This window comes from Apteryx mantelli, chromosome Z, assembly GCF_036417845.1.
Source record: "Apteryx mantelli isolate bAptMan1 chromosome Z, bAptMan1.hap1, whole genome shotgun sequence".
NCBI classification, from domain to species: Eukaryota; Metazoa; Chordata; class Aves; order Apterygiformes; family Apterygidae; genus Apteryx; species Apteryx mantelli.
In genome coordinates, this window is record NC_090020.1 from 60,020,764 (window position 1) to 60,041,219 (window position 20,456).

The 20,456-nt window shown below is 37.7% G+C and overlaps 1 protein-coding gene across 4 annotated transcripts in view; it reads right to left on the reverse strand.

Annotated features, from left to right (window-relative positions):
• Positions 1-20,456, reverse strand: part of CERT1 (ceramide transporter 1) — an 81,120-nt gene that overhangs the window by 34,677 nt on the left and 25,987 nt on the right. For all 4 annotated transcript variants that reach the window (XM_067315155.1, XM_067315153.1, XM_067315152.1 and 1 more), the window contains 2 exons: positions 1,245-1,352; positions 296-434 (listed from right to left, as the gene is read on the reverse strand). In XM_067315155.1, the coding sequence (XP_067171256.1) occupies positions 296-434; positions 1,245-1,352 (247 nt within the window). The remainder of the gene's footprint in view (positions 1-295; positions 435-1,244; positions 1,353-20,456) is intronic.

The following is a 20,456-nucleotide window of genomic DNA, read 5'->3' on the forward strand; positions in this document are numbered from 1 at the left end:
GGGTTAAGCAACTACCATTCAGTAAAAATTGAGTGCTTAAAAGAACATGATTTCAGTAAGACTGACAGTTACAGTTTAGTAACAAAGTTAAGTAGATTTTCATGGGAATCCAACTTTACAAATGAAAACAGTTAACACTGTTCATGCAGAAATATCTATGATTGCTTATTATGTTAAGAAGTAAGTTTAAGATACTTATCTAGTGTATATGGGATCAAACACTATTTCAAGGGCTATTGTTTACTGTGTAAAAAGTTAGATTCTACAGAGTTAGAGTTTTCAATTACAGTTTTACCTTTATCCCTCTGGAGTTCATCTTTGGAAACTGCATCTGCACAAGCATCAAAATATTTCTGCAAAGTATCAACTTGTCTACACAAGATGTCTCTAAAGGTTTCCATTTCTGCAAGCTTCTCACGTAAGCTATGGCCCTTCTGAAAATACAAGAAAAGAGAGCCTTAAATGCTTCTATATAGTTAGCAGTAGTTCAATGCCTAAATAAAAAAAAAATAGCTTTTCCCCAACCATGAGGAGCAAATTCTTCAGATACACTAAAGCTATGAAATACTGTTAGCATTTAAAAAACATTAGCATAATAAAGTGAATACAAGTGTATTCATTTTGCCCACTGGTCTTAGTTTTTCTCCTGACTGCACCTGCTACTTCAGAGCATTCTACAAAAGCTGACAGAGATCTCACATGCTGCCACGTTTATTCCAGTTTGCCTGAAAACAGTCAGCTCTAGTGTAAGATCTTTGTTACATAGACTAATTTTTTTCCTCCCCTTTGTGTTGCTTCTCTGCTGCTCACTCAGAAGCACGGCCCACCCAAACTCAAGTGTTAAATATTTAAACACATCAAAACAAAGGAAAGCCATCATTTGTCAGCTATTATTAATCACATTTGTTAAGTCAAGGACTCAGCATTCTCTTTCAGTCGTAAGCCCTGATATTTGCAGGAGCATGCTAGAAAAGGTTAATTCCTCCTACAGGTTTGATTTTCTTGCCATCGGAAGATGACACCACAGTTTAAAAGGGACTACTGCACAGAGGCATGTGAAAGCCTCTTGTATCATCTGTCCATCATCACATGCTGAATTACTAACACTCATAGTAAACCAAAGATCTGGTATTTTGTATTTTTTATAATTGTGAGCAAATCTTCACATATCTGAAATTATTTCCTTTCCAGCTACATAAGCATCTTATTCACACACCAATACTAAGAAAATATTAGCCACTAACCTTGAACGAAGAGGTGGATGTTGCAGAGTACCCACTTGCTCCAGAAACAAGAGAGACCATGGATCCATGGCGTCGTAAACTTGACTCTGATCCATAGCCAGATTCAGTCTAAAAAAAAAAAAAAAAAAAAGGACCATACCTACCAAACTACAGTGCTAAGGCTTTTAATAAAAGAAGAAATCATGAAAACAAGGTTAATGACATTTCCTCTAAAACCAGCCCATTTGTTTCTTGCCAGGAAGTGGCAGGGGCTTGGTAACCCAAATTTTACCTGCAAATTTACAAGTATAGTTTATGTAGCATCTGTAAAGTTACTATGAACCTGTATTGTTTGATATCATAATGAACTGGAGAAAATACTTATCCACAACCTATTATATCCTCCCAAAGAGGAGGACAACAACTACTTAAAGGCTCAAGAAAAGGGATAAAGTTTGTCCTTTAGCTATCTATAATCCCTGCGAAGCAATTTCATATAACATTCAAAGGAACTACAGCACTCAAACTAATCAAAGGATTAACATTGCTTCAGCTTGAAGGCAAACAGCCAGAGTCAACCCTTCAGTTATTCAAATGCTGCCACATAGACATTTTATTTTAAAAGCAGCAAAATAAGATCATAAAAAAAGCAGATATTACTGGTATCTTAAAAATTTTGCTTTTTCCAGACTTTAGTAATATTCTTTGTATTAGACTTGAATTGTTTTGATAACAAAGAATATATAAATCTACATAAAGCAAGGTGTGATACTGAAAGCAAGAGGGAAAATATAATAATAGTAACTAATTAAATTATACAGTCATAAAAACACATCTCATTATTAAAATAGTACGAAAAAGTCCTAAAACTTATGTTTGACAAAATTCTCACAAATGAAACTGCAGAAGCAGATACTGAGGAACTGGAAGAAAAATATTTCCCTACAGGTTAATATGAGTGATTCATGCATAGCCAAGAAGGAAGGCTCTGAAACAGAATGCAAGAAACATGGTTAAGAGTAATATCTGAAATCCTGTTAACATACGAGTTTGATCAAGTAGACAGGGATGGCATTGCGAAGCACCTTTAACAGGAATAAGAAATTCTGTAGTATCAGCAAAATTCCAAAGGAGCAGGAGGAAGGGAAGACTGAATGACATGGAACAAGCAAGAAGTAGCAATTAAACTCCAGCTGTTGAACTTCTTATGGACAAACTCAAGAAAGCATAGGTTTCAGGAGGCAGAAAAGTGCTGAAAATTAAGATGCAAATGAACTTGAAGTGTATTAAAAACAAGGAGAAAGGAGAAAAACAGTTGTTTCAAGTGCTGGCTGAAACAGGACTATTTGGGACATGTGGGACAATACATATGTTTGGCTCCAAAGGAGTAGCAGTACAGAAGCACAGCTTTGGAGGAACAAAGATATGACTGAAAAGAAAACACGAATCCCAGGGATGTCCACACAATACCTGAATGAACATGAACGAATGAGATTATGCAGCAGAAACAAGCAAGGAGGAGCAAAGAGTCAGTTTGTCCGGCCTGTTTGCAGAATGAGGCAGAAGACAAGAAAGTGCTTAGCAAACAATAGCGTTTTAAAGCCAAACAAGATGAGTATCAAAAGTAGACGAGAAGCTGAAAAGTGAGCATGAAAGAGACATGGTTAGATAAAGGTACTTCAAGCCTTGGAGGAAGAAGGCAAAGTGATTAATTCACAAAATATTTAGAATAAGTTTAGAAAAGTGGTTTTTTTGTTTTTAGGAAAATTGAGCTAGTCCTGCCTTAGTTTCATTGCTTGCATCAGCAAAAATTTAGAGAAACGTAACTTGTTTGAAACAGCAGAATCCAAAACTTAAGTTCATTGACAGCTTAGAGTGAAATGAATGAATACAAGAGGCAGTTTCCTTATTAAGTCATACTCTTGGAGAGGTACACCACTTAGTATTTTCTGCTATAAATCATGTATTAAAGCTATTTTATAAAGAGGAAGAGCTCTAAAAACTACAGAAGTGCAGCAACAAAGATGCTAAACACCATTTTTTGGAATCTGTATTACTATTCATTTCAGAGCATGGCTTATACATATTGGAACAGAAATTCTGCTAAAAATATTCACAATGAATATACAGGTGTCTTTTGGAATGTCAGTTCAAGTATTAAGCAGCACAACTTAGTAATGTATTTGGAATTCTGGACCATGTTTTGAATTATAATACATTTGCATTAAAGTGCAAAGATTGTACTTTAATTTACTGGTTTAGGACCTTAAGTATGTAGAAGTTAAATAATGAAAAGCTTTGGTTACTTCTGAAAATACCCTTTTCTGCAAATACTCAAGTAGTGGCTTTCTGATCTTTTTATGGACCTTAAGACCTTCAAAGGCCTGAAAAATGAAAGCAAAGTATGTATGAGGATAAAAGGATTAAAAAGGACAATTGAAAACTTTAGGCACATGATGCTGTTATTTCTTTTCAAAAAAGCGTTTGTTGAGCATGAATATCAAGAAAATGTTTATAAATGTTTTAAAGCCTTGGAGCATCATAAAACATTTCTGCTAAGACTTCCTCTAAACGTAAGTCTAAACAAAAATGCACTGTTTTACCGGTATTGTCAGTGTTTACTTAATCATATGCTATAAGTATTCAGGTGTCACTGAATGTGGTTTTACTATAGTTACTTTGAAAGAGGGGAACTCGTTCTGTTTTCTGCTTGAGTTGAGTAAGCTAGAAAGAGGACAAAATTTTTCATTTCAATAGGATATGACTTCATGAGCAGATCGGTTTTAAAATGTAGCCAAAATATCCATGGCATTGAGGTCTGAGCATTTTATATAACTCTTTATAACTGAAAGAACAAATGTCTCCTGATTGTTTTCTCCTACAATAATAAATGATCAAGACACAACTATGCAAAAACCTAGAGCTAAGCTTAATGATAAAGCTCTTGAATTACCATATTTTTGAGTATTCAAAGTCATATCTGAAGAACAGACACAACCTTAATTAGAAATAGAAAGCCTTACGACTTACATTCTGCATTTCATCTATTTCTTCCAATATTACCCTTACACTCCCTGATTACTTAATTCAGAGAATAAAAGGAAAAGCCTTCTACCTATATTTAATTTTGATTTATTTTTAAGAAATATCATTTCAGCAGTACATGTATTTGATAGTCATTTGTGCTTGTGATTAATAGTTCCATTAAACAGTTTTTCCATGATTCAAAATTGTTCGAGACAGTGACCTATCAGCTTGCAAAACCAATAAAGAGCTGCTACATACAAAGCATTTAGGCAATTTTAACTATTTGTAACTCAGTAGCAAGCTCGGCAGCTTGAACAGCACACAATACGAACCTAAAGCATGCACATTTACAGATCATGCTGATGAAACCGTCTCACATAGAACTGTGTTTTAATAACCAAAGGGAGGATAAAAAGAAAGTTAGATCAAGAATCCTTATTTATCAGGGGGAGGAGGGGGAAAAACACAGAAAGTATTGCTTCTGAACTGATGCACGGACAAGTCATGCAGCTCACTGCAGGCACACACAAGCAGCTTAAAGCAAACAAAAGCATGCATCATGCAAAGCCCCACCATTCTACCACTGCAACACCTAAACCAGAGCAGGTCACTGCTGCGCTTATGTCTTGCAAAGCGGATCATCATGAACTGCAGAAATACTCACTTACACTGAGACGAGGAATGTTGACATAAGCTTCTTCTGTTTGAGTTTTTAGTTTCCCAGGGTAAAAATTGAAAAAGCAAGTAGGGTCCGTATGATAGAAGCTAATAGTCACTGCTTGAAAACAAAATAACTCAGAAGCTGTATCAACCCATAGCATTAAGCACTAATGCTGAATTACCATGCTCCTGAGCTAGATGCAGTTGTCTGGCATTCCATGCATATGTAGTAGCCTCAAAGCTACGCTCAGAGCTGGTACTTGTTAGTACACTGCAACACCTCCAGCTTCTATACTGCTGCATGAAATCCATTAATCCTTTCAAAATGCTTTTTCATTACGATGGATGAGAGGAAAGAGCCACATGATCCAACGCTTCATGTGATTCTTTACTGGAGCAGGTGCTGGTGTCAGCAACAAGGCAGGACATCAGAAAAGCCGCTTTCAGTAAAATAGCTAGAGTATTTGCAGAATCATATTGCAGATCTCCATTACAGCTCACACTGATCTGCCAGTTCAGGATTTCCTAAAGTGGGTCAATAATACTCTGTAGTAAAGCACAGATTCATGGGAAAGCTCTCCCACTTAAAAAAAAAGAAACCCTCATGACTCCAAGAATTCTTTTGATTATGTCTTGATTTAATGCCTGTTAAGTGCTTCAATGTACATGTTTGTCCATCAAGACAGATATTTTCAGTGTGCATTATAAATAATTTATTATTTTACATAACACACAAGCAGCAGGCAGCTCCTCCCTCCAAGACATACGGTTCACCCTAGGAGGTGCCACAGCAGATGTCAGGATGCAGTGATTCTAATCACGTTCTCTGCAGTAGCTGGGTAAAATCCTACTGCTGTCATTCCCCAAGCTAAAAAAATTTAAGAGATCAAATCACAATATCTTATCAAAAAGACAACTGTAGGAGAACAGAACAAGTAAAAACAAATTGAAAAGAGCTGGAAGGTACTATGAAAGACCTAGCAGGGACTAAGCAGGAGAGGTCTGTTAAACACCCATGCTCCAAAGGCATTTTTGGACACACTGCAAAGAACTATGTACTTGAAGAAAGAGTGGGTAATGCTAGGGTGAGCTAATGAAAGCTGGCTAGGGACATCTGCAGATAGTAAGCAGAACACCACATATACAAGTGAGGCAGTCCAGGACGTATTTATCTGGATTGAAGTTAAAAAAGACAATTAACATGTGTCTGTAGGTCTGCTTTATCAATTGTTCTACAGGCTTTGAAAATGGAAATTTTAGGTTTCCAAACAGAGGAGGTCATTAATCAGCAGGAAGGCAGAGATAAGAATTTCATAATCCAGGTCACAGCAGTCGGCCAATGTTCCCCACTGCATGCAGCCCTCCCACGCACGGTGCAGGAGACTCTTAGAAACCAAACTAAAAAGGTTCTAACATGCCCTTTCTTCACAATTGCAAAAACAGGTAATGAAATGAAGACATTTTTCTTCCTAAAATGATAAGTGTTGCAATTTCACAGGAAATAAATGTACATACACAGAAGGAAAAAATAGGCATTTTGAGTCAAAAAGTATATATAATAAGACAACAGATAAACAATGGAGGCTACAGCAATGTAGCACAGAGGTTATCAACCATTACTCTCACTTGACAAATTGATATGAGAAGTATAGAGTTCAGAGACCTTATGCTCCATATACTTTGGTAAGTCACCGTGTGTTGCCTCCAGACAATAGGCATCTTTAATGGCTGCACGGGCCAGTGGTGCACTGCTTAATAAGCTCTGGAAACACATACTACTTTCTAAAGAAAGAGAGGGGCAAGAAGCAGTACCAATACACAAAATATTGCAGCGAGGAGAACAGAGGTTGACAGAGAGGCACAGCTACAAGGGGCAGGAGGACAGGGAGAAGAGCATGATCTACCTACAAAATGACTGGCCTCCGATGTTCCTTATCCATGTAGTTCACAGCCATGTTTAATTGCGTGGATGTACACCATTTTTCCAAGATCTCCCAATAATTGATATACAGGAAGACCGTAGTCACCAAATATGACTCAGCAACTTTCAACCTCTTCATTCAGCAGCGGATAGGAGCATCCCATGCCCGCTGAGCAGGGAGGCGCAGGCACACCCAAAGAGTTTAGGAGAGTCAGCATGCTAAGCACAGAGACACCCGGGAGCCTCCAAGGAACAGCAGGAACAGAATGCCTTTGAAACCCTGCTTCATGGACTTGGGAACCTCTCTGGAAAGAGTATGATTTACAGAATAAAAGTCTTTCCTGAGTAAAGGTGCCAAAATCGAGGTGATAATATCTACTGCCTTTTGCATACTGACTTAGTAATAAAACTAAGCAGTTTGCACTGATGTTCTAGTTTCAGCTCCCAATATACTGGAATAATTTTCAATTTGCCTCAAGGCTTTGAAAACCAGAAGAAGTTACCACAGATTATAAAGAATAAGTTTATTCAAATACATACAGCTTAATCTTGGTTTAAGGGTAGTCCATATGCACAACTACACCTTTAAAAGAGAGAATAGTTCTGATCATAATTGGAGACATTTGCCAAATAGTTCTCCTTTTTAATAGGCATATTAAATTATGTTTAATGGTTATATTATTACATCAGTTAGGTATAAAATTTAAGAAAGGGAGTGACATCAGATGATGCACAAGCACGAAGAGGCAGGCGAGCCTGGAGCAGGCAGGGAATGAGCAGCTGCTCAGCAGCGGCCTGAGCATGAGCCACAGCTGCCGCACACTCACCCGTGAGGTGCCCACCAGGGGGGCGCCCACGGCCGCAGGACACGCTGGCACCGCAGAGCGCCCACACGAGCACAGTGCATTATGTCGCTTAACGAACATGCTCCGCTGAATTACAGCTACAGTCACCACAGGTATTCAAGTAACATCTTGTTTCTCCTCCAAAGTAATAGAGAAGGAGTGATAACCTTGTATTCCATTTGTTGTTTTTTTTCCCCAACTATTTAAAATAATGAAGTATTCAACTTAATGTTATCTCTCTACAGAAGTGGAAAAACAAATCTTAATCAGTATTATGCTGAAGCGTCTTGGACTGGAGATGACGATCAGATTTCAAAAGAGAGGTCATGGTTAAACAGCAAAGCTTTTTGCTCCTCTGCCCAAAGGGTTACTTGTTGCAAGTCTCACATCAGCTTCAGCCTTTGAGTTAAGCAGCCTAAATTTTGGCCATTCAGAAGAAACATTCTTACATCAGGAAACTCTAGAATATAAAGCGCAGCAGCCTTGTTCAAGTGGAGGCACCATTCTCACCTGCACAGTACTGCTATCGCCCAACAGGCAGCTTTAGAGCAAAGCAGAACTAACGCAGTGATGTGCCTGTGTCTCGGAAGGCTTATCAACAGGCAGATAAACTACCAACAAAACAAATGTTTCTAGATGAAAGAGCCACATATCCTTGTCTCCTATTCATCTACCTCAGTTATCTTGTTGCTGCCACATAGGAACAGATTGTTTTCCCCCTCCGTTCAGCCCTTAGACTTTCACCTAGCCAGCAGAGTAGAAATCTTTATTAAATGCTTAATGTACTCCAGCATATGCAATAGGTAGCAAGCACTGGAGGCTGAAGAAAGTTGGAACTGTCAAGGATGAAAGAACCCGTAAAATGTTTGATGGAGGATTTAAGAAAAAATGATCCTACACCTGAAGAACAATTACGAGAACACATTATTCATTTTAAATTACAATTTTACAACAGTAATTGGGAAAAAGGAGTTTTACATTAAATGCAGTGCTTGTTTTGCATCTCAAATCCCATCTAATTTAACATATTTCTTGGCTTTCAAGACTTATTCCATATTCTTTCCATTTTCTTCTTGCTATAACTATCGTTTAATCAGCTCTCAAGATCTACTTCATTCAAGACTCCCCAAATACCAACGAAGGCTCACTGCGCCCATTAGATCAGAGTTAAACAATAGCAACAAAAGGGTTATATGAAATAAGGTACTCCTTGGGTCACATATATGTAATATTATATATTATGCCATGTTATCCAGATTCCCAGAGTTTCCAGGGTTCCAGTCCTTCTACTTGTCTCAAAATTAACTGTCTAGAAAAAGCCCAGTCTAGTTTAAAAATTCTTTCTGCACACAGAACCCTGCTATCAGTAGAAGCTTTAAACCTGTTTCCAACAATATATCAATACTGCAAAATAAAGATTCACATCTTAAGCACAAACTAGGCAATAGTCCTGTCCAACAGTAATTTTCTTGTTTATTTCCCCTCCAAAAGATTAACATACTAGGTAGAAAATGATAATGATGAAGCTCTGAAAGAATAACTGTATAAACAAAAAAGCAGTTCAGCATGACAAGCAAAAAGTTTGAACTATAAGAAACATTTGTAAAGATCTTAAGTCAAACACCTAATATACAATAGATGTACCTATATTAAGACAGAATTTTTAAAAAAGGAAATGAAAACATGAATTGGTTTACAAAGACTAACACGACCCAATTCTATAATCCTCAGGTTAGTTTGTGGGCCAAGAACAAGTCTAGCATTCCGTTTTCATCATGTTCAAGTGATAAATTAACATCAAGTGTTTAGACATAACACCTAGTTCCAGAAATAGAAAGGCAAAAATTTGCCTGTAGTACAGCTCTCACCTCATAAGGCTCAAAGCACTTTACAGACAAGTTTAGCTTATGCTAAGAACTCTGTGTGGCTGAGTTTCAAAGAAAGGGCACATCCGGGTATTCAAAAAGATGAAAATTTGGATCTCCAACAGGTAGTTGAATTGCTCATCTGAAGCAGAATGTTTTCCCATTATGAAATATCACATAATACATTACATTAACAGGTCAACTCAACAAATTAAGTTTCGACAGACCCTATATTCCTGCTGGGTTATTTATCGATATGTTTAAGTATTTTAAAAGATACAATGTAATCAACCCCCCAAGTCAATATACTTTATGACCACTAGAGGGAAATAGCAGAAAGGAAAACAGGCCCGTCCAAAGGTTACTATTGGTCAAAGCCCAAAAGTAACCCTTATCCTGTTTCTACTTCAGTCTCCCTGCACATAAACCTTCTCTTGGCAGACAATTAGAAACAGAGCAGTTTTACCTTTAGCCCTCATAATTACATTTGAAACACATTGCTAAATGAGTATGAAGTTTTCTGTGCCCTATGCAAGAAGTAATAACATCTATTACTGAATGACAATGAATTAGAAGTTGCACACATTTTAACGGCGATTAATAAAGTTATTCTGAAGTTGCCTCTGAATTAGGCAGGTCAAAACAGTGAACTAACAGCACGTTAAATTCCCAGTTAAGATTGTCCAGAGTCATTAGCACCAAATTAAGCACAGACAAGTGTTTAGGCATAGATTTCTTAAAACTTCATTTAACATTTTTAAATAATTAGGCTAATGTAGTTTAACTTTTTTAAAAAGAAAGCTTTATCTATTTATAACCTACAGAAAACTGAACATTTCTATCTCAAGTACCCATGTCCAAGTAAGTCTTTTTGTCAAATACAACTGCTCAGCCATTAGTCTGCAGCTGTCAAACAGAGCTCATTGTGGAAATAAGTTTTATATACTAGCCAGATTAGCAGGCATAGGATTTCTTTATGTATGGAGTATGCACTAAGTAGGTTCTCACCAAACTAGTTTTCCTTGTACGCATATGCGCATTGAGAAGCATCAGAAAAAGAGTGCTGCATGACTTATGGTTTTGAAAGGGTTTAACCAGGAGTGATAGAGTTATTTCATTTAAAATATAACTCATTTTCCCCATTGTAGTAAATTTAAGCAAGCCTAGGCAGTTATTTATACAGTTGTTTTATGCAATGCAATTTTCAGAAATCTAGTTTTTGATTATTAAAAATGTGATCTTACATTACATACATAATGTCAGCAAATATACCTGTAAAAATATAAAGTTCAGCCTCATCTACCACTACAAAAACCATACCCTACCATTACTCATTCATGCAAAAAGCAACAGGCTGCTTTTATTTGCTGAAAGGCAACACCCTCTGTGTGAGACAATAGGAGAAACAGATTCAAGCACAGCGCAGGTCCCTACAGCGAGCTGACCTACTCTGCCCTTGAAGTTTCAAACCTGGGAAGCAGGGAAACAGCCCGCAACCAGCTGCTTCCACTACACCGGGGCAAAGCAAAGCAAGGGATTTGGGTTCTAACACACTCAGGGCTTCCAAGATGAACATTATCTCCTGTACCGAATTGTAATTCTGGTGGCTGTAGTATCTTTAAGTTATGCATTAAGCTATGTGTCACTTTTTTTATTACTGCTTTTCAGAGGGGTAAAATGCTTTGAACCACACAAGAAATGAAGCCAGTGCAGTGCTGGGTACCAACACAAAATGCTCCCCACACCAAGCTACATCGTGTACTACCAATAAAACAAGTAGTTTAGTAGCCTTCTGTAACTCCGACTTCTCCTCATAGCCCAGCTGTCTTGTTCAATTGCAGCAGCACTGTGTTCAGTATACACCATATAAGCACTTCTGGCAAGAACATTTGTGCCTTAGCTGCACGCCGCACTGCTAGAAGGCTAGATTACCACAGAGACATACTGCTCGCATGTCTTCAGAATAAAGTAATTTACAGGTTCACATACTCTCTACACACTGATAAAATCCAATCCATTGCTAGTTCCCATAAAGTGGTGTATCACCGCAAAATTCATCATGAGAAATCCACCCAGGGGTTAAGAGCTGGGTAACTGCTCCAAGCACTGATGCCAGTGTCTGCAGACACTGGACCCGGGGGTAACTCTCCCAGTGAGTGGCTGCAGTCCAGCTGCTACCTGCTTTGCACTGCAATACATTGGAAGCTGGATTCTCTCCATTGCTAGGTGAGGAGGAGAACGCAGCCTGCTGGTAAGCAAGCAAGGTGTTCCTTGCCCGTTCTGAACATCAGTGACAAAATGCAGACTCTGGTGTCAAATCTTTACATTCAGGCAGGTCTGCATACAGCCTAGGTCATGCACAATAAAGTATCAGCAGAAACCTGAACCTACCGCTTTTTCATGCAAAAGTATCCCAGGTTGAAAGCTACTCCACAGTCTAAGATAGTAAAATAAAATTCTGCAGAGTGCCCATGTACCACAGGGCTCTATGAAGATAAGGCCTCTCTTCAAGCATTTTGTATAGTGACGCACTACAGATAAACGAGGCTGGTAGTAAACCACCTTTCCAGCCAGGTGAGGCACACAAGCTTTGCTTCTAATTGCAGCCTTAGGCCACATATTGCAGACTTCCTCTTCATGTGACCAAGCCCAAATATGTAATGGAGCATGGGTTTTACTCTAGATGCATAGGGAAATACCTGGCCACTCACAGGAACCCTCCAGAAAAAGAGGCAACCAAGAGCTAAACAAATCGCCTAGGTGGCTATGGACAACTCTGGTATAGCTGGCAGAGCACTATCTATGCTGCTAAAAAAACGAGTCTAGCAACCACGATGACTTCTTCTGAACAATTAAAGCTAAACCAGTAAGTCTCTGAAGATCAATTAGATGCACTCAAATACTTCCCCAAGTCCTATCTGTTGTTTGATTAGATTATGGGAAGTGTAATTTAATTAGCTGTTATGGTTTATCTTCACACTTTCCTTTTTTACATTTCAAAATGGTAGGCTTACCGAACATTGTTACATTTCTCAAACCTACTACCACCACACCACAATGCATGGGATAGATAGTGTATTTCCAGCTCTGCCCAGTTTAGAATATCTGGGGACAGATTTAAACAAGAATGGGAATAAGAAGCTGCACCTCAGAACAGTGCAAGAACTCCAAGGAGACCGAGTTAAACCAGATCTTTTATTTTACGAGGTCTGAAAATTTGCAACTTCAAGGCAATAAGATCTCACTGTTAAAAAAGAACCATTTCAAGACAGGAATGGGAAGTCCTTCTGATGTGAAGTAAAAAAACACTGGCATGAACAAGGAACCAGAATTTAACTGTTATAAAATAAATGTGGTTTTACTGTACAATTACAGACTAACTTAGGCTGCAAGGGACCTCTAGTGCAACCTCCTGCTCAAAGTATGTCCAATCATCAATGTACTTGTTTCAGGCCTCCAACCCATGAGAAGGTATTCTTCAGAGAAAAATAGTTTACTTTTAGAACCAAAATGATTATTATGAAATGTAACTGGAATACACAGGCAAAAAAACCCTGCCTTGGTCAAAGTGAAACAAGCTGCATTGTTTATAATTAATCAAGTGTGTTGGGCTGGCATTGACTGAAAACTGTAGTTGAGGTTTAAACAGTTTCAACTGTAACTACTTATTAATAAAGCTGCAACTTTGAGCAGCTGTTAGAACATGGAATCAAGAACAGCGAAAGGGTGCCAAGAGAGACAAAGAGCTATTTTTTTCTTTCCTGAAAGGGAAGTCTCAACTGTTTGGAAACGACAGCATTTCAGCTTACTGCAGCATATGCTTATGTAGTAAACTAAAAGTGCTGATTCACTAGCTATCCCTGAAGTCTTCTTCCAGGAAATACACAATGACTAGCAGTAAAGTGTGCTTAGCAAGTTTAGTAACATTAGATGACAAGCAACACGGCATGTATTAAGAACACCTGCTGACAGCAATGCTACAATAATAGAACATGTATGACATGCAAGTTCAGTCTCTCTCTTTGAAAGAGCATTTTTGACTTAATTTTAACTGGAGTAACAAGCTTCTTTAAAAGACTAATAGTTGAGCCATGCATCTAATCTTCCCCTGAAAGAACAGCTTCTCTACAAGTATCAGTACCATAATGTAGATTAGGTCAAGTAATACTTATCAGCTTAGCAGCCCTTGCTATACTTGCTTAAACCAGCAACTTTGAAGTAATACAGAAATACCCAGAAGTTATTCCGTATTACTGAAGGAAAACGGAGACAGACACCTCTCACTTGATCTCTCCCCTCCCCCCCAAACCCAGCACACTAATGCCCATCCTCATACCAATCAATATTTCTAACACTTAAATACTAGGAGTTAAATATTAAACCTCTCTTCTTCCTCCTCCTCTCCCATTTAAAATAGATCTGTTCAACACACAAGAATCTTGATTCCTCTGTAATGAGTCCATTCACCTACATGACACTAAATGGATAGCCAATTCCTATTTTAGAGCACTGTGTTTTTACAGAGACAAAAGAAACATTTTGCTTATTTTTCTACTACATAACTTGTATTAAAAGAATCACCTTAAAAGCTTCCAATTTGGGCAATACAAAATTCAAACAAGCAGAAGATCTCAACTCCTGCTCTTTTTAAAGAGATTTCTCTTTTTGAAGTCTCCCTCAGCTTTGCAGAATCCCATTAGCTCCTGCAGCTATCTATCCCCTATTTGCTTTTTTGGGAGGGCCATGGGCAAGGGGGGGAGGGTGACAAAAGAACCAAAAAGCCAGAGGCCTTGGTTCAAAGTTACCTCTGGTGAACGTTACTGAACCCGTACCATTGCTACTTGGGCACCCCACCCATGTGGCTGAGCAGCATCTGCTCCCTATGGCGAGGGTGTAACTCTGCTCTGTTAATATCAACTCAGCAATGAGTTTTGCTTTAATGTGAAGTTCCCTACTCACTGAAGAAAAACGCCCCTTAGTTTTTTTAGAGGGGAAAAAAAAGAAAAACTTGGATGCTGTATGTGCTTCCATCTACCAAGTTTTCTATTAAACTTGCTACACAGTACTGTGAATTGATGAGTAATAATTCTGAGTAAACAGCATGCAAGATCTATTTGGCAAGAGTCAACTTCTAGCAATTTAACCACTCACTACTTTCATGTTGCAGCTCTGTACTTCCTTTTCTTCATAGCAAGAGCAGCACTTACACTGATTTGAAGGGGTATTTGCCCCTAAAGTCAAGCTTGACACAGGTCTAAGATTAATATTGTTTTTTGGGGGGTGACAATGAAAAAAAGAAGCTGCCCCTGGCAGATAGCAGTAAAGTCTTTAAAATATTGTGCACCATTCTGCCAGTTATAAGCACTCACACTCCCCTCATTACAATGCAGAATGGAGAATACACTATTAAAATTATCTACCACAATTTTCATAAAGTGAATCTGTAACACCCTCGAGTTTCCCATGAGAATCCCACTTGTTTACAGCAAGGGGACTGGTTACTTATGGCTTGGCCAGCTGCATATTTAGTGCAATAGCTTACTTCTGATCACCTTAAGACTCATCATTGGAAAGTGCACAGAGATTATTTTAGGCATGTCCATCACCTTTCCTTAAATAGCATTACAACACTGTCAAAAATATTGACTGACAGACTCCAAACAGCTTAGCAGTTGTGTCACAGCCTTTCATGCTAGCTGATCTTGAGTTAGCACTTCTCAAAACATTATCTTTCACATGGCGTGGCATCCATGAGGGAAAGCTTTGCTAATCTGTATTTTGGCCTATAGCTTTCAGACATTATTCTTTAGACATTCTTCCAGACATTTCAAATAACCTGCTTAACCAACCTGGCTATAAAGTGATCAAAACATTATTTTAACCTTTAAATAGTCAATCCATAAATTTAGCTAATTCAAGTGAAAGATAAGTAAAGCATCTCAACTAAGTGAACTACTGGTTGGGGGCAGGGCTCAGAGAAGGGGAAATTCGAGACCTGTGCTGAGGTTAATGACTACCTGCTAATGCTCAGACAAGATGGAGGAGGGAACTTGTTCTAATTAGGAGCATACGGCAGACTGGTCACAGCTCTAATGGATACAAACATGTAAGATTATCTTAAGTCCACATACGCATACAGCTTCAGAATCCGATAAGCAGTTCCCGTCAGAATAACACGCAAACTCAGCTTTTAATCAAGACACCACTAAACGATCTAGTCCCTCAGCAGCCAGCCAGTTTCTATTCTGACCATTCTTTAGAAAGTACTAGATTAATAAACACAGTCCCTTAAGAAACTGAACCATATCCAAGCAGCACAAAGAATTATTTCTGGAAGGAAACCAAAGTCCAAGATAAGAGTTGGAAAGACCTAAATTGATGGAAGAATATTAAAAAAACCAGTAAAACTCATCTAAACTGGAGAAGAATGAAGTTCAAGTTTCTGTACAGTTAGAGGAAAGAGTACACTGCACAAATACAGGATAGGCAACAATTTGCCAGGTAGCAGTTGGTTCTAGACAGAAATCAGATTTAGTGGTTCACAAGTTGAACAAGTTAAAAAACATGATGTTGCAAAACAGGATAGTCTGCAGGACCCATGGAATAACCTTGCATTCTGTTCAACACTTAAGACAGTAGGAATACCAAGTCCAATTTGGGTGCTGTACATCAAAGAACGGTAACTGAGTTCAGAGGAGAGCAACACCAAGTACCAGAGCATTATAAAATATTTCAATGAGAAGAAAGATTGAGGAAAGCAGAGCTGTTCAGACTAACAGATAAGACAAGAAGTTTTAAATGTTGCAAAGATGAAGGAAACAATCTGTTCTCCATATTGACTGTGAATAGCACTAGCCTATAAAAGAACTCAGATTAGATGAAGATGGTGGGGAAGAAGAAATCTTTAACAGCAGAAACAGGCTAAAGTGACTTCACAACCTGTCACTATTATAATGCTTAATACTTTACAAACTTCTAAACAAACATACCATCCAATAACAATTCAGTTCAAATGATATTAGGGGATTAGGATGAACTTTATGACTCTCCAGGACATCCCTTTTAGCTTCTTTCTCCTCCAATACCAAATGCCAGTAAGAATGGCAGTAAGATGTCCTTGAAGATCAAAAAGGGAAAGCCAGTATTCACAGGTTAAAGGGCTGGTGAACTTCAGTAGAAGACAGACAAGGCGCTTAGAGACAGTAACATTCTCTTGTGTATTTCCCACTTTAGTCTGAAAAAGATTCAAGCCAAAATCAAAAATGAGTAAGCCTATTACTACAGAGTTCAGGCAGACTATGCTTTAACTTGACTTAAAAACATGTTAAACAAGTAACCACACCAAGAATTAATTTGTAAACTTGGACATTTTAACATAAAAAGCAAAAACTGTATTCTAGTAGTGCTGAAAAGACACCACAATCTCCAAAATTTAGCTGGCTCTCTTCTATACCAATCCTTACCTTCTTTCAGAAGTACAGTTATTTTAAGGCCTCTTTAAAAATTAGCCTTTTTGTTTGTGTGCAAGATCCAGTTCACTCTAGTACTTTCTGTACTGTGTGCACGTGAACTACATTCATACTAGTTGGTCAAATTCTTACAGCAGAGACTAAATACACATTCCAAATTGTCAGCATGTGAAAGAAAAATTCTGAATTTTATTTGCTCATCTCCAGTCGAACACCAGGCAAGATAACACTGCAACCTGAAACAATTTAATAAGGAATGGTAGCTAACACCAAAGCTACTAAACAAGAAGCTGGTTCCAACACTTAGGCCACTGATGCCTGACTAGAAAAAAAAAAAAAAAAAAGGAGGCCTGGTCACCATACTCCTACAGTCCTCACTATTAATCTGTGAAACAAAACAAAACGGTAAACAGTATTTACCTACTCCCATACCTCCCATACTTTCCTGTCTCTGCACTGCTGTTTCCACCTTAGTCAGTGATATTTGTAAAAAGTTAAGTAGGGAGAGGGACTGATGTTAGGACAAGATGCCAAATAAAATTAACAGATTAAGAAGTCACATGCTTTTTCTCCTCTTCAGACCTCAACCATTGCTGGAAAAGCAAATCATTTATAATCACACATTATTGGAACACCTAAACCCCAGGAGAGAAACTGGAAGGGGAAATAATTCTGAATATCATAGGAGTGATAGAGCTTTAGGAGTGCTGAAACAGACACTTCCCTGCTCTCCAAAATAGGGGATATCTGAAAGTTTATTTCAAAATAAATCAACGGAATTGTAATTATATTAGCATTCAGTGATCAACATTAGGAGGACACTGTTTGCTACAGATTACTTTTGTCAGCAACATAGTAGACAGTGTTACCAAAAAGTTATTATATATTCGTATTAAAGAATTATAGCATGAATGACTTCTGAAGGCCATTTGCACAGTATTTCTTCATGCACATACAGATATCCTATATAAACACCCATCTGAACTATGTATTTTAGCAGTTCCACAAAAGCTGCCAGAGAAACAGCACAACAGTATTTAATGTACAAAACTACTTATTGGTGGCAGAAATGTATACTTGTTTAGCTTCTATTAAAAAGAAGCTTATCAGGTCAGCATTCTGAATCAAAATACTTCTATAGCACTTCTACTCTGCATATACTTTCCTACTCATTCTGATACTAATTAGCTTACTAACATTAAAGAGTTTCAGTCCAGACCATGTCCCCTGCCCCCTCCTTCTCCTTCCTCCCAGTAAATTAGCTTCTCATGGCAGTAGAAGAGAGGGGTAGAAAAGGAGAACATAAAGCCCCTGTCCTTTCAGGCTTTTATAGCCTTCCCCACAGTTGCAGAAATCTGGTGAACAAGTCAAATGCCAAGTACTCTTCTACACTCTTCATTTCCTATTGATTTTCATTTCCTCAATGTTAGTTTCTGACCTGGTTATCTGGTCAGAAAGTTTATGCTATAGCATCCACAGCTAATAAAATGAATATAAGTGGTAAGTAGTACCAGTACAAAGTGACACTTCCAGAAACTTATTTCAATTAGCAATTTTTCAATATTTTATTAGTGCAGCAAACTAAAAATAATTTCATAGATCAATATTCATTTACATAACGCATTCAAAAGCTTGACTTAACAATTGTTAATATGAAACTTCCTGAGCAGACTGCTTCTAGATTGAAGGGATAGGCAGATGCACTCAGGTCTCAATCTGAATATGAAATACTTCAATTACAGAACAAGGCACTTAAACTACATACACTGTATGTTCAAAGGGCAAAAGTGCAGTTGAGCTTGGGTGGTTCTTATCAAGTTGGAAATGAAACTTAAGATTTCTTCCAAGCTTGAAAAAAGATAAATTGTTCTGGCATAATCTTTCCCTTCAGTTCATAAGGGGAATAACACGAAGGCAGAAGGCCAAGACTAATTTTAAGAAATACTTTAATATTGTACCTGATGTCCTCGTGCTGTTTACCCAGAAGCTCATTTGTATTAACAGTAACATTTAAGCAATCTGGCATTAACTTGACCTTTTGGAATTGCAACAATTAAAATTGTTTGAGGGGGCTTCTTTAATAGTACTTGGTGGGCTTTTTAATATATTTAAGATATTTCCCATGTGCATAGCACTATGGTGCTCTGTTTTCAGCCATTTGAGGCTTTGCTTTTTTAGTGTTGCACTCATGTTAGACTGTACCAAAAGTCCACCTCTACTCCTCACCCTTTCATCAGATACCTACCTCCTGCCTTTGCTGCTTCAACATCACAACACTGTTAGCTGGACTTTTTGGGGGGCATAATAGCACATTCAAAAACTCCTGAAAAGTACATTGACAGGACAAAGCAAAATGCAGATGACATTGAGAGTGAAATTAATGACTCTTAGTACTTTGTATATAAGCTGTCACCTTTTCTATGTTATGCGGAAAATAAGAACCATATTTAGTGGTTAACAAATGTTTAATGTGAAAATAATTTCCAACTGACAATGTTCTTTTCGCAACAGTATTCTAAAGTGCCCTTTATTAACCACAATCAAGATGAACATGATCAAAAATTGAGAGCTTCTATGCAGGCAAGATATTTGCATATTAGTTTATGCCATACCCCATACTTTCACCGCTACAACTAACAAAAGGAAGAATAAACTGTACTGGAATAAGAAATTTCATCTGTACAGCTGTCTCAGAGGTCATCTTTCTAAACACAACTAAAAAGAATCATGAAAAACTGAACAAAAATGGAGCACTGATTTTTGCTTAAGAATCAGAAAAGATGTTTCTATGACAGAAATAGTATTGTTACAGTATGAACCACTCATGCAGAATTTCTTTCTGCTTTAAATGAAAGTTTCTGCCTTAAAATCTTAACTGTACTGCATCCGATTTGTAAATGTTTCAAGCAAAACCACTAAATGAAACTATGAACTAGGATCCACACATAAAGAAGAAACATTTCAAAACTAACATCCTAATTTTAGTTTACTAGTTTAGAAACATATCAGTGTTTAAAGGAAATGAATCAAATGTTTTAGTACTTTTATAAAAGTTTGACTCCATTAGCCTGCCACAGTCAATTTTTTGATTCTTCATTGTCCTAACTAGATCTGTACCTATACAGTAGTAAAACAGCTAATACAGTAGAGAAAAAGCTTGGGATGTAAGATATCACAAGAAATCCTTTTTCAAGGTACTCAGTTTTGATGCTAAACCAATGTGGATTTCAGTGTTCAAGAAAACTTAAGTTAACTTGCTCAACAAAATAAATTTATCTAGATGGTTCTTAGAATGACCTGCAATTCAGTCCCCTCATTTACATCTCAGGGAAGTAATGTAAGTTAGTAAGTAAACACATCTACTCTAACAAAATAGAAAAGATGAGTTTCAAATGATATAGACATAGAAACTCTGGGTAAGTGTAGTATATGTAAAAAAAAAAATG